Source organism: Mastigoproctus giganteus, chromosome 1 (assembly GCF_048544385.1).
Source record: "Mastigoproctus giganteus isolate SK-2022 chromosome 1, ASM4854438v1, whole genome shotgun sequence".
Taxonomy (NCBI): Eukaryota; Metazoa; Arthropoda; class Arachnida; order Uropygi; family Thelyphonidae; genus Mastigoproctus; species Mastigoproctus giganteus.
Window position 1 is genome coordinate 102,865,548 of NC_143575.1, and position 18,154 is coordinate 102,883,701.

Sequence of the window (18,154 nt, forward strand, 5' to 3'; positions counted from 1 at the left end):
TTGAGAAATTTAACTAATTAAACAGATGTAGTTTTTGTAACTGCTATAATGATCAACTGCGCAATACTAGCTTTCATAATCGTGCTTTGTTTTGATGTACTCAGAAAGTTCGGTGACATATCCATAAACAGCGACTCCTAAATCGTTGCAGATGCCGCTATTTTAAAATTTTATATTTTTTAATTCTCGTTAAGTGTTGTCTTAAACCCTTGTGTTAGTTTTAAGCGGCTTAGTCTTATTCTGTGATTGTCATTTTATCGAGCACGCGTGTTCGCTTATTTTGGGGTGGTTTTCTCTAATTTGGGGCGCACCATATTAGGAAATAATTCTCTGATTGATTTTTTAATTATTTATTACGGATTTAATATATTAATTATTTTAATAATTAATCAATTAAATCCGGACGGTTCAAAGGAAAAGAAATGAAACGAAGGTTTGAGCATGAACAAGAGCTTATGAAGCACACCTTGGATCTACCTGCGAAAGTGATCTCTCTGGATGATTAGAGAATGATGATACGTGGTTTCCATCCATCAAGATAAATACATGTTATGAGCAAATATATATAAATAAAGATACTTTTTTTTTACCTCTTGAAATGGAAAACAAATAGGGACTTTTTATTGATAATTATCAAATAAAGAATCCCCAAACGTCACCGACTAACAATTTAATGTATTGCACTTGTATTTCATATACGAGTACCAATAAAAACCTAATTTCATTTCCATTTCTATGTGATGAGAAAAGTGCCTTTATTTATATTTATTTACTTACATATATGTAAGGCTGATTAGGTTTCTGGAAGTTCATTTTAACTCTTTTCAACTTTTCTTATTTATTTAATCACACACACAACAGCTACACCCAATTTAATTTTTATTTTACATATAGGCTGCGTTGCTTCTAATGCCTTATAGGGTTATTAGTGTGATTATGCAGTTTTTTTTTTACAGCTTCTTGTCCCAAACCATTTTAATTTTATTTCACCATGTGGTTTTAGCGGTCATCGAATATATGGGTATTGTATGGCTCCTCAACGAAAAATATTCAATTAATTGAATCATGTTTGGTTCAGAAGTTAGAATTTCGCAAGGTGACTGTTCAGCCTTCTTAATACCAACATAAAATAACTAAATAAACAAACTTGTTTGTTAATTTAATTATCCCATGAGTACTATTTATCACCTCAGTATTTATCGCATTATTAGTCTTATCACTTTAGATATCTTGAGGCATCTGCATGGACATTTCTTTAACCTCATTTTATTACAGAAGACGCTCCAGGACCTCTGCTATTCTCTGTTGCACGAAATATGAGATTTATGAACCAAGAAAAAAATTAACTTATTTTTTCCTGAGTTGTTTAAATTCATCTTATACTTCTTTCAATGAGTTTAAAATGTTAACCCTTCCTATTATTCAAAAACAGAATTAACACACGCACACAGTGACGCTGTAATCATAATTGAGCATTCGGGTTTACTTTTTCGCAAATCGTAATTACAGATGTGTATTTTTATTTCCGTTTGTACGAATTGCTTTAAATAAGTAAATAACAAAGATTGTAATCATAGTTTTTTTTTAAACTGTTGTTCTGCTCAATGATAGCATACTTACTAGTACTTACAAACCCTGGGATGAAATGTGGACAGGCGGTGAATGCAATGTGACCAGCCGGAGTGTCATTCCAGCATCCCCATCCGTCGAATGTTCTGGGGCATATTAAAGGATCTGTAGGAAAAGAAAAAAATTAATGGAAACGAATAAAAATCACGATTTCATACTGTAGATAACGGAAATAATTTTATAACAAATCTGCTATTGCACGTGTTATGAAGATTACCCACTACATTTTCCTCTTTAAATGTGCTAATATTAGAACGTTGCCAGGGTAACAGTTCGTTCTTTGTTTCAGGCTTCTCGCTTTTGAAGTTCTTTGTCATGATAATTACTGCTCAAAAGTCATCTTATGTGTATTTTATTTTCCTGTGATTTAAAGAGAGAGAAAATAAAGTTGTTTTGTTAGGAAAAAGGAAGAAATTAAGCAGCTACAGTGAGGAAGACAGCAGAACGACGACATAAAAAATTGCAGTTACTCTGAACTGCATATAAATATCAAGTAGTGCTCGAGGTAGCCATAATGGAGTGGGGGGGGGGGGGGGGGGGGAAGAGGAATTTTCACATTGATATTTATGGGAGAAATGACACTCGTGGATCGAGAATTCGAGCTTGTGAATAAACTACTCCCTCAGATATTGATTATATATTTATGTAGAATTGATAATAGATAATATCAATTTATATTCTTATAGTGATTACTTTTACCCATCGTCATATGCTTAGTGGCTTTCTCAGTGTGAATAACATAATCGTGAAAGTGAAGTTATGCGGTCAGTGTTTCGATATTTCTTAAATATTATTGTAAATATTGATCATCAATGTTCTATAAATGTGTAATCTGAATATTAAATAAAGAAAAATAATAATCTAAGATGAATATAATCAGTTCTAATATATGGTTTTGATCTGTTTGCTGAACTTCACAGAAACTCCCTCCGGGATGAGGTTTTTAGAAGCCTTCACCATCCAGCACAGCCCAAGTGCCAACATTAGCAGAAACCTTGGCCGATTCACCGTTGCCCCCCCCCCCCCCAACTCCTGGATTGGCCTCTTCCACGACTTCTTATTCCGTTCCAAGTGATACCTCAAACTCCGTACTCCGCAGGCATCCCTCCCTCTGTATACTCTTTCCCCCCACTTCCTCTTCTACCGCACCAGGAGATCCCGACAACTCCAAGACAGAGAGCAGCCATTTAACTGAACCAAGCTCCGTTCATTAACATTCAGTCCCCTGTCGTCTTACGAAGATCATTGCATATTCAGAATAGACAACCCAGAGCCAGTCAGCATAACTCAGCTTTCTTTCTTTGCCGAGAAAGTGATCACAGACTATTCTACTTAGGGAAACAATAATTGTTGAGAGCATTCTCACACAGTCTTCCTCCTATGTTATTATTGCCATCAATTCGTTCTTTAGAGGTAAATATGTCCCATGCAGTTTTTACCTAGTTTATACTCTCTGAAAATCCGCTGTTGAAAGTCATGACACTTCGGCCGTAACGTATGGTAATTTTTCATCTATCCTACTTTCTTACTTGTTAAACTACTCTATGTCAGTATTCAGTTGTATATATATAGTAGTAGTTCAATTATTCGACCTGTATTTCTGAAAGAAGCACTGACGTTGAATTAATTAGTTTTACTTCAAAACCTATGCAGTGTGTTCTAACTTTATACTTGGCAGCGTTCTTACACAAATTTTATGATGAGATTCGTCGTTTGTTCCAGTAAGAGGATGTGTGAAGGTTTCCTGGCTTGACATCTCATAGGCTTATCTACTTTCATTATCGAGCATAATCTTCGCTTTTCTTATTCTACCAAAAAAGCGTACAAGTTTTGCTCATCTTCCTCCTTGAAACCTTCATGAGTAGCACAGTGGTTATAATCGCTTCCCTTCCACGCTGGGTGCAAAAAAGAACAGTTCACATCCCCTCAATGACATGATTTTTATGGATTTTTTTCACAAGATTTAGTTAGTCGGTCTAAGGCGAGCGTGTTGCCTGTTATTTTTTTTCTACTGGAAACTCAGGTTTTTCTTGCAGCAATCAGCAATGTACTGACTCTTCATAACCTTAGTTGCTTTGGCATTTAGCGCACACATAATTTAATCTCCCTGTGACTTTGTTGAAGACTGTTGTTCCCAGTTGTTGTAGGGTTTAAAGCGCATCAAAAACTAGGCCATATTGTGCCATATATAATGTTCGTAAATTGCGCGTGTTCTGTGGTCGATTTTCTGTTTGTCGGACAAATAATCCGCGTTTTGGGAAGAAAAACTATGCTACCTGAGACCGACTAACTCAGCCATGTTGTGATAAAGACTCATAAAATTCCTTGTGTAATTGACGTGATTCGAACTCGGGTCTTTTCTACCTGGTGTGGGGAGAACAGTGATTATACGAACTGTGCTACCCACTGGAGCATTCTTAGCTTTAATTGAGATTGACAGTTAAGATTGAGTTCATTTGAATTTCAGCTCGGCGATAGTTTAACAGTTATTCCTAGGTTCAAAAATTTTATGGCCGCAGGACCTGATGAGCCACCAGTCATACTGCAAAAATAATGCTTGAATCACGGTGCTAATTCTTCTTAATTTGTTTTGGCATTCTCCCACTGCTTTCTAAAACTCAGATTTATTTCCAATTTTCAAAGTTCATGGTGATAAACCTACATGAGTTTCCTAATTACTGATTCCTGTAATTACCAATCTCTCGGTTCTTGTTGTTTTAATCACGATCTTTTAAACTGCTTTCTTCAAGTGAAGTGCACACATCAATCATCTTTTTATCCATGAATTTCTGTTTGGGTTTATTTCCCTCAGATCAGTTATTTTCATTTGGATTTGTTTTCGCACTTTGCGGGTGTTATTCTAGTTAAGAACCATTAGATTGATTCACTCTAAGAGTCTGTATTCCTAGACATAACTAAAGGTTTTGATTCAACCTGCAATGCTTTTAATTTTTGAAGTATTTTATTGCGTTTTGTTCAAAGCCGTAAATAGTCCTGTATAATTGTTTATTGTACTTTCATGTTATTGCACATACGTAAAGCGCCATTTGCCTTCACCATGCTCGACTAACAACTCGACTCCTAGCTTAATTCTCGACTCGAAACTTAATTTTCATAAAGTTTTTTATTTAACTCTTTTAAAAAGATTTATCTAGCCATCGCAAATTTTATGAAAATCAAACAGACAGAAATCCGAAAATTATTTCTTTTTTCATATATCACAAACTATCCATATACTTCCATATTGTAGCTGAGGCATTGGATATTGTTTGTTTCCGTGCGTATTTTGAAAAATGAATGGAAGATCCACAGACAAATAATGATTTTGGTCTGCACATATGAAATTCGCTGCTTTTTGTGAAGCTCATTTTTTGCATCAGTTTACTAAATATAAGTCATGAATTATTACTCTTTTGCTTATTATATTAATCACAACAGAAATGTGAAATTATTAAAATACCGGAGGAAATTAGTAAAGTACATATCACAAAATATTGATAATGAAGTGGAAAAATACATTTAAATTTAAAACTGTATTTATATACTGTATGTTTCTTAAGATAAAGTCATAATATGCATAGCACAATTGTATGTATATTATTTACAAAAATATTGTGCAAAATCTGTATATAATTTAATTTAATTTTACATTAAACGTTTAACGATTTTTCTTTCTTTCTTTTTTTTTTTCTCCCTCGGACTTCTTGTTAGCGGACACTTCTCTCTAACGGATACATTTTCGTTCCCCATGGCTGTCCGTTAAAGGGAAGTTTCACTGTATTATTAGTTAATTTAATAGGTAAGAAGGTAATTAGTTATTTACTTTTCATTTTTATTAATCATAGAAAAAAAAAAGAAAAGCAATCCAATTAATTTAAGAAAAAGTCGATGTGTACATTTGAGTACATTAATCTGTGAAGTATTTTTAAATACAAGTGCCTTAGTGATCATTACTGTAATGCATTTATTATAACAAATAAATAAATATAAATTATATTTTACCCTCTTTCTTCTCTGGCTGTGATAAAATCTTTTCGATGCATTCATTGAATGCTCTTTCGATGTTGGCATCTTCATAGGGTGATGCTTGTAAGGAGTCCACTATTTTCATAATCTTCGATATTGACATGTCATCATTGAGCTGAAGGGAAAAAGAAATAAACGAACACACAATTTATCCTCAAAGTACATAGCGTTAATCTAAGTCGAAGTTAAAATAAGCCAGATTCATGACCACCAGAGTAGTCAGTATGATATTGAACAAAGGCATACAAATCGAAAACAAACTCTCTTATGATCACCGTTCACCACCGGGTTTTGTTAAAGATAATTTCACAGGTCGACACTATGTTAAAACGTAATCTCGACTTGTCCTTTCGACGTTTCTCTAACAATTACAACACTACATTATTTGTTCCCATATGACTAATGCTGTCAAACGTTTTTCCTCAATATCAACGTTTCCCAAGCGTTGTAGGTTCTCAGATTTGTCTCGTATTGAGCACGTTTGGGTCATGATGAGATGACAAATTAGAGCCATGCTTCAGCCAACCCAAAGCATAGGTCCTCCATGACAGTTTAGTGGATTGACCACTTGTCACACTTTATGAGGGATCTTGGTTCGAGTACTGTAATAGACAGCAGGAATTTCTAAAGACCTCCTCAATTGGGAGTTTATAGGCATATTATATATGGCGCAATATGGCCTAAGTTGCTTATGCGCCTAAAACCATACAACATCAGTTGGGGCTGAAGTTGGCTGATTTCAGTCGGGGGGAGTACGTTCCTCTGTTGAGTTATTCCGGGTTTTTCAGCCAACACATGTAAATCGTCCAGGTGAACAGACACTTGTACAGTCGTAATACTTAATAGCTTAATATGATCAAAGTCACTGATGCACATAAAATCCAACAATAAAACCATGAAAATTTTAACAGTTAACTTAAGCATGAAGGATTTTCTTCATCCGGCACTTTTTTGACTCAATTCCAAAATGTATAACGGCCTGCATCGTTACTATGAGGGAATGACCTATTTTCGTACTGATGTTTTTTACATTGCACAGAGCAATTTTATTCTCGTGTTTTGATCATTTCTTGTTTTTAGCATTACCAATATGTGAATAAAAATTAAGGAATCAGTTTACACTTTTTGGGTTGCAATTTTTCTCAACCTGAGTGTATGCAAAAGGATGGTTGATCTGTCTTCTGCCTCACAGCTATTCGGTTACATCTTTGCGCTAACTAGAAAAATTAATTATAGGCATTATAGTCATTTTATGACTATAATGAACAAACCACCAGATGGTGGTTTGTTCCAAATATCAATTACTCTGGCTGAAAGGAAATTTTGCACCTCTCTCCTGAAACCATTTTTTTTTTTTCAATTTAAATTTATGTCAGTTTCTGTGTATAATCCGAGAAAAAGTGAAGATGAATCATATTTTATCTTATTAAATCCGTTTAAGGCCTTGGACAGTTAAGTGATGTATCTACATAGTGGTTAGATTTTAAACGCTGTAGTTTGCAGAAATTATGAAGTCTTTTATGGTAACAGTGCCATTTTGTGTCCATAACTAATCTTGCTGCCCTTGTCTACACTCGCTCCAACAGATCCACATCCTTTCTAAAATGATGCTTCCAGATCTATATGAAATACTCATGACCACCTAACCATTGCCTTATACAACGGATAATCCCTTGTCCCTGTTGGAAAATTTCCCATATATCACTGAGAGAACCACATGAGTTCTGTTGGCCTGTCTGAACTGATCAGAGAACTTGAGGTCTGACTGTACAATTACCTCCTGTTCTTTTACATTATGCACCACTTTGAGTGTGATTACCACCAAGTCGGTATATTATTCTGGGATTATTGCTACATTATCAGTTTTAAACGTCAATTTCAAAAAACTAGAAAGATGGGTTGAGAACAACCCATCTTTCTAGTTTTTATAGGTCATTTTGCACTAGCATACTTGATGCCTTTCATACTGCATTCTGTCAGCGTTCGAATCAGAAACCTTAAACTTGATAGACCTTCATCAATACTATTAATAAATATTGAAAATAATAAGAGGCCCATCAGTGAACTTCGAGAGATTACACTAATAACATTAGTTCAAGAAGGGCAGTTTCCACTGTTAATCACTGTCTTCTGCAACGCAATCATCCCTTTATCCACAGCAGTAATTTGCCCCTAATGCCATTCTGTGGCAGTTTTCTCCAAAGTGAGGGGAACAAACGGATGCTCTTACCAGGAAAGGCTTCAGTTCTGCAAATTACAGCACCTGGGAGGAGATCTGATTGAGGTCTTTAAGGTTTTGAATGGACTGAGTAAGTCTAATATTGATGGCATTCTTTCTCTTGCTCAGACTGCACACATATGAGGGGAATAAATTCAAATTGAGGAAGAATTTGGCTGCAGGAGATGTGCAGAAATTTGCCTTCAGCTAGTGGGTGATTGATCGGTGGAACAAACTTCCATCTGGTGTTGTGAAAGTGGACAGTTTGAATAAATTCAAAGAAGAAATACTCAAATTGTTAGAGGGAATGGTCAAATAATTTGTCATTTAAGTAAACCAATAAGCTAGATGCTACCTCTCGTACACATGCGTCTGAAGCTTAACTGATTATATTTATCTAACCAGAAACATGTCAATTTGGTTATAATAACAATAAGAAGACTATCAGTTTTAGTAATAAAGTGACAAATTTAAAGGGATTTAGGTAATGTGTTCTCAAACAGCCACAGCAAACACTGCCATGGTTGATATTAATACAGCAAGAGACTATCACACTACTGACACAGTTCTTAGGCCAACTGAATCATCAAACATCGCTGGGAAATTCCAAATCCACAAAAAACTACTTCAAAGATATCTTAATGATGAAGCAACACGCTCAGGAGCACTATGAGGGCACCCATTTAATGCCACTCAGTATACATATCCACTCCCAGGTGAAACTACTCTGTCCTTTCACCTTTAGAGCGCCATCTATGAGTAATACCACTCATAGTCTGTTCTTCTCCAGACTACGTCCAGTGATCGTGCATATTCTGGATAGATTCGGTCTACAGCGGCATGCTCTGAGGGAGCTTCCTCCTCTAGCAGTTCACACATCTGGTAGGGTTAGTGTTATTCAGTCACTTCCAATAAGAGTGATCTTTTCCTGCACAGTGACCAAAATGGATCGTTACGACAGTGCTGCGCCACATGGCCAAAGGCCATGCAGCGATACCACTATAGTGACATAGTGTTTTTTGTCAGGCAGCACCAGGGGGTTTCCCCCCAGCTCTGCATTATTATTCTTTGTAGAATACAATACTCTGTATGAGAGCAGAGTATGTGTGTTTTGTGAGGTATTAGTGTGGATTGTGTTGTTCTGGCCACTTAGCCTAGGCTTCCTGGGAGAGCCCAGAAAATAATAATAATAAAAAACAAAAAAAAAAATTAAATAATTTTATTGGAAAGAAATAGGGGGAAATAGACAGAAGTAGGGTAAAAGAGGTTGTAGCAAATGAGCCCTCCTGGTTGGAAAGGAGTGACAGTAAAGGGTTCCCTGGAACAGGAAGCCCATCCTGGTCCGGGGGGTGGGAAAGTGAAAGAGGGTGATGGGTTCAGCCAACAGGTGAAAATGGGGTAGGGCCATCCAGGGTGGGGGGAGGAGACATAACCAATCCAGGTAGTAAGAATGAGAGAACATAGAGAAAGGGATCCCTATAGTATGGAGTCCGCATCAGACACTGTAATCCCACACTGAGCTGGCCTGGGCTAGCACAAGTGGCCAGTGTCAGCATTCTACACAGTGACGGCTTGGAAAAGCGAACAGCATGGTGTTAGCATGGATTACCTTTGCATCCATAAGGTTCCCATGCAATTAATATCATTCACTCATACCATGTTTGTTTTGTATTTTTTTTTGCATTTTATACTTTTTATGTTTTAGGTTTTTTCTCTACATTTCAAAGACAACATTTTACAGTTTTTACATTTTACAAATTTCTTATACTTTTTTGTTCCATTCATTCATCATTCTGATTCACACCAGAGGGTATGCAGTCAACTTAAACCAAGCAATAATTAAGAATTAAACAAGTAAATAAGTTACTTGTTTAATTCTTAATATACTCTTACTTTTGTTTGTCCAAAATGTCATACCAAACTGACTAAACAATACACTGGCTACTTATCAACCTGTTGCATTTCTTTATTCTGTGTGCTTAACCGAGGGCATATCCCTATCTTGTTTGCTCTTTTTGTGCAAACACTCAAAGTCTGCATTTCCCATGGATGAGCGTAACCGTGTTTCAGAAAACTAATATTCGCATTTGACGACTTAACCAATTACTTGAACAAATACAGAGAATTTTTTTTTATCAATTTACTCTACTGCTAGCATTAGTGTGCAAGCAAGTATATGTGCGCCTGCCAAATACAGCCGGTATATTTGCTTGTCTCGTGAGGACTCCCCATCAGGCTTTGTAATTCCCAACACTGCTTTTCAGGCTGCTGCATGTCTCAATAGAAGCACCACAAGAATCAGTATTTCATCTGTGAAATTGATGCTTGTGTGGGTGATGCTTGAAAATGATTCTTTGCCGATTAAAGAAAATGAACTGCAGATACAATTTCATGAGGAGATTGAGAAAAAAGATTTATTTAGAAATTGGTCCATGGAGGTTAGATTATTGCTAGGCAAACGTATCCCACCACGCCTCTGGTGGTTACTTCCAGTGGTATGGAAAGCTGTCTCAAACGTCAGAAGCAGGCGCATTCCTATCAATAAGAAAGTGAAGGAGTAAGATTATTCACCAAAAAAATAGCACCAAAGAATTTCTCTCATTCTTACCTATCGTTCCGACGATAAGTCCCCAATTTTATTTACTGCCAAATTTGTTTCTAACTCAGATTGTTGTGTTGTTAGGTTTTGACATTCATTTTCTGATGGAGAAGTGATGCCACAGAGATATTCCAGTCGCTGATCATAACTAAAACTAATCCATTTTTCTTAATGGTCATTGGTACTGTGTGGAAGGGGTTGAAATCGCCTTGATTTATTCAGGAATATTTCATTTCTCAATCTGCAAGGCGTTTTTTAAATGCAGTGGGAATCTATTGTCATCTCAAAGGTTCACTGCTTATTTTACTTGTTGTTATGTATCCTTCTCCATTATGACATTTTGTTCAAAATGAGGCATTACTTGCGATGGAGTTAAAACACCAGAAACTCCCATTTATGGTCACATGAAAATCCACTTGTAACAGTGGAAAGGAACTTTCAGTTCCGTTTTTCTATAAATATGTGGGGGTGATCTTGTTTGGCGTCGTTTATAACCATTGTGTAGGACATAAATTTTCACACAATGCTTTCTGAGTGATATTTATATCAAATTTTTGCAAATGGAACTGTGAGTTCTCTTAGAGAAAGCTCCTGTGAAAACACCATTTGCAGTTGTACCACCAGAATGACAGAGCACCCATACATTTCGGTAGGAACGTCAAACGGTATTTGAACGAACGGTTCCCTGACCGATAGATCGGCCATGGCAGTATGCTGACTATGCCACCGGACGCCCTGTAGAAGGATACCTTGCATTTGTAAATTTCTAGAAAGTGATTCTTCCCTTGTTATTAGTAATGGCTAACTTTTTACATTTCTAGTTAAAACTGAAACGAATTAATTAAATTTAAGTTACATTTATAGTTAAATTATGTTTCAAAGTATCACAATCCGACAAATCAATTTTAAAATAGTGACGAAGTTAACTTTAATGCTCCTTATTTGTTATCTAAAATTATTATATGGGTTGGTCACTTTGAACAACAGTATTATTGCTTGAACTCCTTACTTACTGTTTGCTCCCGGAAGTTGCACATGGTATAATTAGTAATTCCGTTCTTGGTCTGCTGATCCATTGCCCATGTGCCATCCATTAGACACTCTTTAGCAACGAAATCTTTACGGAGGAAAAGAAATTTGAGTGACTACGGTGATTTCTTTTGGAAATAATTATACTGTAGTAAGTTTCGTACAATACTAAATAAAAGAATATGAATCTTCTTAAAATTAACTGTTAAGTTAATTTTAAGAAGACTCCGTTTTCACATAAGAACTTTATTGAAGTTGTAAGCTGTAGGACAGAGATGGCGAACCAATGGCACGCAGCCACCAATAAATTTTTAATACTATTAAAAAGTGGTTTTTAATTGATACATTTGTTTTAGGCTCTAAAGTCACATTTAGAGGTGGAAACCACAAGTGCCGCAAAATTATGAACCCACAAAATTTTCATAAAATAATAGACTTTCAGGTATTGTTACATTCTTAAAATATAAATAAAGACTGTTTACTAATTTTAGTCTTATTTTTCCATATGGGCAAAATGAAATTTTTATGTCTGTGTTTCAGTTTATTTTTGGCACGCAGGTAAAAAAAGAAAGCTTCGCCATCACTGCTATAGGATAACATAGTTCGGTTTACCTATGAGAAATGAATGCTTTATTAATCACTGTTTTTCTTGTTTTATGGAAATGAAATTTGAAAGAATTAAAAATTTCTTATGTAGAAATGGTTGTAGTTTGTAGTAGTGATAGTAATTTATGCCATTTCATCTACTGGCATTTTATGTTTGGAAGAAAATGAGGTTTTAATTAGAGACGAAACAAGCAATTTCTTTTTCTGCAAAGAAGAGCAAGCTTATGCAGCATTAGACGAAAAAAATCTATCCACCTCCATCCACTCTAATAATACTTTGTCTAATTTATCTTTAGATTTGTTTAAGCTGCCCATTTCCACAACACCAGATGGAAGTATATTCCAACAATCAGTCACTGGAGATGCAGCATAGATGTGCGAAAATTTGATGAAAGCAAATTTTCGCACATTCATCCGTTTCAATTTAAGTTTATGCCCCTCATGTGCGTTGGCCGAGAAAGAGTAAGAACGCCATCAGCATTTACTTTACTCAATCCATTTAAAGCCTTAAACCCTTCAATGAGGTCTCCTCGCAGATGCCTAGTTTGCAGACGCTGAAGTTTGCAGAACTGGTCTTTCTTATCAAGAGTACCCTCTGTGTCCTTGCCTAATCTGGTTACTTTTCTCTGCACCCGATTCAACGGATCTATAACCTTCCTAAAATGAGGCATCCTGGTCTGTATGCATCAATCAAGATGCGGCCTAACCATTGCCTTATACAACGGGACGATCGGCTCCTTGCCCTACTGGAAAAGTTCCAATATATCATTGATAGAAATCCATCAGCATGTGTGCACTGCTTAGTGAACCTCATGTTGGACTGTACATATACCCCAAGGTTTCTTCCGTTCTCTATCAATGAGTGTAGGATTATTGACGCCAATATGCAGTAGCTTTCATTTATCAATGTTTAACTTCGATTTCCACTTCTCAGCCCTTCTGTCCAATTTTTTATAGGTCCTGCTGCAGCAGTATATCTCGATTCCTGTCATTAACCATTCTGACAAGCTTTATTCAGCTGAAAACACTGCCCTATGCCTTCACCAATATTGTTAATAAATATTGCTAACGGTAAAGGGCTCAGCACTGAACTGTGAAGCACTCCACTAAAAACATTAGTCCAAGTAGAGCGGTGCCTATTTATAAGAATCCTCGTCTTCTGTCACTCAGCCTTCCCTTAATTCGTAGCAGTAATTTTCCACACTGCGACATTGTGGAATTGGGAGGTTCCTTATCTATTTCACCATGACAGTGCGTCATATCCTATCACACAGTCCGTAATGACTTAGTTTTAAGACATTCCCGTGCCAAAGCTTCAATGGCCAGCCCAGAGTCTCCATCTGGGGAGGCCATTGAATTCTTAGGCTTTAGATCACACACCTGAAAGTAGTAGCTGCATTGTCCGCTGTGTTGGTGAAATGGACCAAAATCCGTCAAACAAAAATTGGGTCTGAGTTTACCGACGAGGATACAGTGAGCAAATAATGCTTTATTAAAATGAAATATTATATTTATTTAAAGATCACTTAAAAATGTCGATGTCAGATTTATTTTGGCATTATAGAGTAATTTCAATTAAGATTTGAGAGCTTCGAAAGCATTTAATGGTTACAAAGCTCTTAAATTTGCTGACCTTTTAACTATTTGAAGTGGATTTCGAAGAAACTCACTTCAAAAAGTTAAGTTAGCAAATTAATAACGATTAGTTAGTACAAAAGTAAAAAAAAAAGTTTGTTGAAATTAGTTAGTGAATTAATCTCTGCTAGTAAATGACGGACTTCATAGTCTTCATCGAAATATGACAGTGATCCATCGGTTGTTGTATCTATCTAATTTTATCTGTAGGACCTGAATAAATTGATTTATAGATTGTCACATGTGTATGCTTAGTAAATTTAATTTGTCATTTAATGATTTTTTTATTTTAAGTTCATTCAAAGTTTCCTGCATTAAATATTGCCTTTTTTATTATTCAGTCAAAAAAATTGAAAAAAAAAAAAAAAAAATATATATATATATCAGAATTTGTTCAGTTTATCTGCTTGGAGCTTAAAATAAGAAATTTTGAGGAATAAATTTGAATTTTTTTTTTAATTTTAAAAATATTCTGGTTCAATTGGTCATACAAGAATCACGAGTTCTTAATAATACCGGTCCTTAGTTCATTGTAAATAAACAGAAGAGTGTAATGTGCGAATGCATTAAACAAAACTTTTTTATTTATTTCAGAGTTTCACATTTGGTTAAGAAACCAGCTGTTCGATAAAGTACTGAGCAGATTAAATCCGAACATAACTCAATTTTTTCAATCCGGATTACAAAAATTGATAAACGAAATATTTTTAATTTTGACATAAAACTCATGAATGTTATGTGAAAATGTTAACAAAAAGTAGAGTAATTGCAACTTGGAACAGAGTTCAACTGGACTCTGCAATTGTTTCTCGAGAGGATTGTAGTGTTTTTTCTAACACTAAATCAGAAGCTTTTTTCCTTCCATGTATTTCGACTGATTTATTCTGCAAAAATTGTTAATAACTTTTAAAAGATGTTTCAGAATCTGACTCTGTTTGTTTGTTATTTGGTTTTTAGGAGCATTAGCAACTAAGGCCATATTGCTCCGGGATATGCGGTGGTCATTCCTTGACCTTTCCGCATACTCCGTATTTGGTGGTGACGGGCTCGAACCCCGGTCTAATCAAGAAGCATGTGCTACGCACTGCTGCTCCTTCCCACCTGGCTACGGAGGCGCAATCTGACTCTGAAGATACCGAATATTCGGTGTCGTAATTTTTCATTTTGCTTTGCACTAAGTTTAGGAACATGTGTCGATATGTTTTCCGTTAGGAGATGTAAATGATTGAACCATAAATTTTTCTGCAGAAATGGCCTTATTGGGTTTTCTGCATTTAAGTGGTTTTAACCACGTATCATTAAAGTAATTTGAAAGGTATAAATAAACGTACATTAATATCGCTTCAAGAACATGTGCCACAACTTTGGTTTTTTTTTAATACTTACGAAGTAATACGTATTCAACTTCAGTATTAGACGAGACCTTACCACTCGTGCAGTGAAACGTTTTGTTTAAAATAATATTGGCCGACGAATCGCTTCTGTAGGCTCGTTGCGGATTCCGTAATTCTATCACGCATGTGACGTGGACTTGTTAGGTCACATAATTTTATAAACTAAACGAAATGAGGTCTATAAAATATCGTTATTATTTTATCGAGATTAATTATCATTTTTTGAAGAATAGGACTATGGCTTTTAATTTGTTTGATAATGCAGTGACTCAATGTACAGATAAATTGAGTAGCCACTTTATTGGGTACACTTATACTTTTCATGAAATGGAACACTCCTTCAGTAATATCATCGTGTATTCGTATTCTGCCATATAAAGAAGATGGGATAGATAAGGATGGATGTTGTATGCTTACAGTTAAGTGCGAGCATGGACAAGTTTTAAGTGACATTGAGCGCGGCATGGTAGTCAGGACCAGACATACCGGTATGAGTAACTTGGAAGTTACAATCTTGCATGGTTTTATCGATATTAGTTATTTCGAAATTGGTTCAGTACCCAAATGCCATGTAGCTAACGGCAATCCTGTGGTCCGAAGCAGCTTGCAGATGCGAAGCCAACGTAGACCAACAAGACTTGTGCAGGATATCAGAAAAGTAACAGAAACTGTTTTCACCAAGAGCACCTTTTATGGGTGAGTATCTCTCTGCGAAATTGTTCTTCTGACGGGATAATGCCCATCTCAAAATGCCAGAATTGTACAGAACTGGTTTCAGTAAAACTAGAGTGATTCAGCCTACTACAGAACAACCCTAGTCATCAAATATCAATCAAATTACACCTGTGGGATGAGGTGGTACGAGCACTTCGAAAATCCTACAACCATCCAGTTTGCAAATAACTTTGGGAATCATCATGGATGGACCAGCATCCCTGTAGTACCCCCTTGACACATCGTTGAGTTCATGCAATGAGGAATTCAGACTGTTTTTAGGGCTGAACAGAGCCCTGCTTTCTATTAAGTAGATGTGCGTAATAAAGTGGCCACTCGGCGTTCACTTCTTTATGGTATTCGCTGACAAGGAAAAGACATGCTGTGATATTACATAGGCAGTGAAATGTGTAACTTTAAAGAGTGAACGTCTTACTTTAATTACTTGTCGTTAGCTTATTTACACAGCATTGTTACTTACAGGATTGATTTGATCCTGGAATGAAAGATGGACATGGCGATAATGCTACTTGACCAGCTTGAGTTACATTCCAGCAGGTGAAGCCGTCAAAATGAACTGGACAGGTGATTGTTTCTTCAAAGAGAAGAATGAAAAATCAAACATTAAAAAATCTAAGAATGATCTTCAATATTTACTAATTAGTTATTTAGAGATTATTGAATATGAATAGTATGGACAAAAAATTACTTCGTTAGTTGTTGCTGAACATTAAAGAAATTTGCCAATGCATTCAGATATGCAATTATTCTAAAAATGAGAAGCAAAATTCAGTTATGCGCTGCTTATATTGGTTAATTCAGTATTCCAGTATACTGGAATACTGAATTAACGACTTTATTATACTCACGTATTGATCCCTTAATCTCTGGGGATTTAAATAACGAAGCACAGAGATTCCAAAAAAATTAGCTGGATTTGTTTCTGAGAGCCTGGAATCTGAAGCATTCCCCAACTGCCAGATGCAATTTACCATAATGAGTTGGATATTCATAATCATAACTATTCATAATCATAACCAGCAGTCATTTAAAATTTAAATTAGATTAGAACATAATTATTATTGAAGTGATATTGGGAAACTGCAGCCCCTGTCAAGGAGGCAGAACGAATGGGTGAGGGTAACATAAACTGAACAGAAACTGTTCTAGAATACCTAAATGGCCTAAGACTTAGTGTTTTTTTTATAACCTGTGGATGAAGCGGTTACAGTGATGGCCCAGAATCTTTTAAAATTGCGTGCGCAAGGGAACCGCATTTCTGTTATTCGAAACCTCATGTGCTTGGTGTCAACAAAATTAACACAAATCAGCCTTACATAGTATTTGATAACGACAAGAATGGCTTGGAATTTTCGTACTAAATAAAATTTGTTTTTCATCTATTGGGATGAATTGATTTAAAGTCATACTGGTTCTATTTAGAATGTTTATTTTATTTTACTTTTTAGTTGCTGTTATATAAGCTTATTTTGTTGCATAATTTTGTCAGGACTAAATTATACTGATAGTACTTGGCTGTTTCAGACCGCTTGATGTCAAGTGGGACTGCTCCCGAAATGTAGTTCATACACTTTCCCCGAAAGGTTGGGCTCTTTCGTCCAGCAAACCGACCACACGCAGTTCATGCACATATAAACTAATGGTCTTTTTTATACTGTGCAGTTCATACATGAAGCACCCCATTCCAAAATCTTATACACACCAGTTCAAAATTTAGTTATCACTCTGGTTTTATTCAATATTTTGATCACCGTCTCAATTTTAAATCATAAGAGACTAAAACTCTATAGTCTTAGAGTAAATTACATTTAAAATAGGGATCCAATTCCAAAAGTTGCATTAACCAATGCTGCTTATGTTTAAAAAATTTCTGCATCCATCTAACCAATGACGTGTTCTCTTTTCTCTGACGTTCCTTAAGATGTCTTCTTGTTTTCCTTTTAAAATTCCTGTTAACAGTTAATTTGTTGACATCGTTGTATTTGTGTGAGTTGATAGTTTTGTGTGTTTTTGTAAAAATTATTTATTCTGATTAATGGACGTGTCTCGTCTGAATAGTGTGTCAATGTAATGGATGAAGGATCCTACTAGCCTCTATGCATGGTGAGGCTCTGAAAGTTCAATGGCGGCGTTTTTGATTTTTGTGAAGCCCAAGAAGACGTTGAATGGTGTATTGATGGTATAATTTTGAGCACTTGAATACTATAGCTACTCTGAATATTTTTATTTATTTTTTGCAGTTTCATTGGGTACAATCAAAAATGTTTTTGGTTTGGGTGTATA

General features: G+C 35.7%; 1 protein-coding gene across 1 annotated transcript in view; it reads right to left on the reverse strand.

Moving 5' to 3' along the window:
- Window positions 1-18,154, reverse strand: part of LOC150091067 (calcitonin gene-related peptide type 1 receptor-like) — a 130,496-nt gene that overhangs the window by 59,101 nt on the left and 53,241 nt on the right. Inside the window, exons 4-7 of the mRNA XM_090381564.1 lie at window positions 16,332-16,445; window positions 11,486-11,589; window positions 5,632-5,770; window positions 1,621-1,734 (exon numbers count right to left, since the gene is read on the reverse strand). Of these exons, the coding sequence (XP_090237690.1) occupies window positions 1,621-1,734; window positions 5,632-5,770; window positions 11,486-11,589; window positions 16,332-16,445 (471 nt within the window). The remainder of the gene's footprint in view (window positions 1-1,620; window positions 1,735-5,631; window positions 5,771-11,485; window positions 11,590-16,331; window positions 16,446-18,154) is intronic.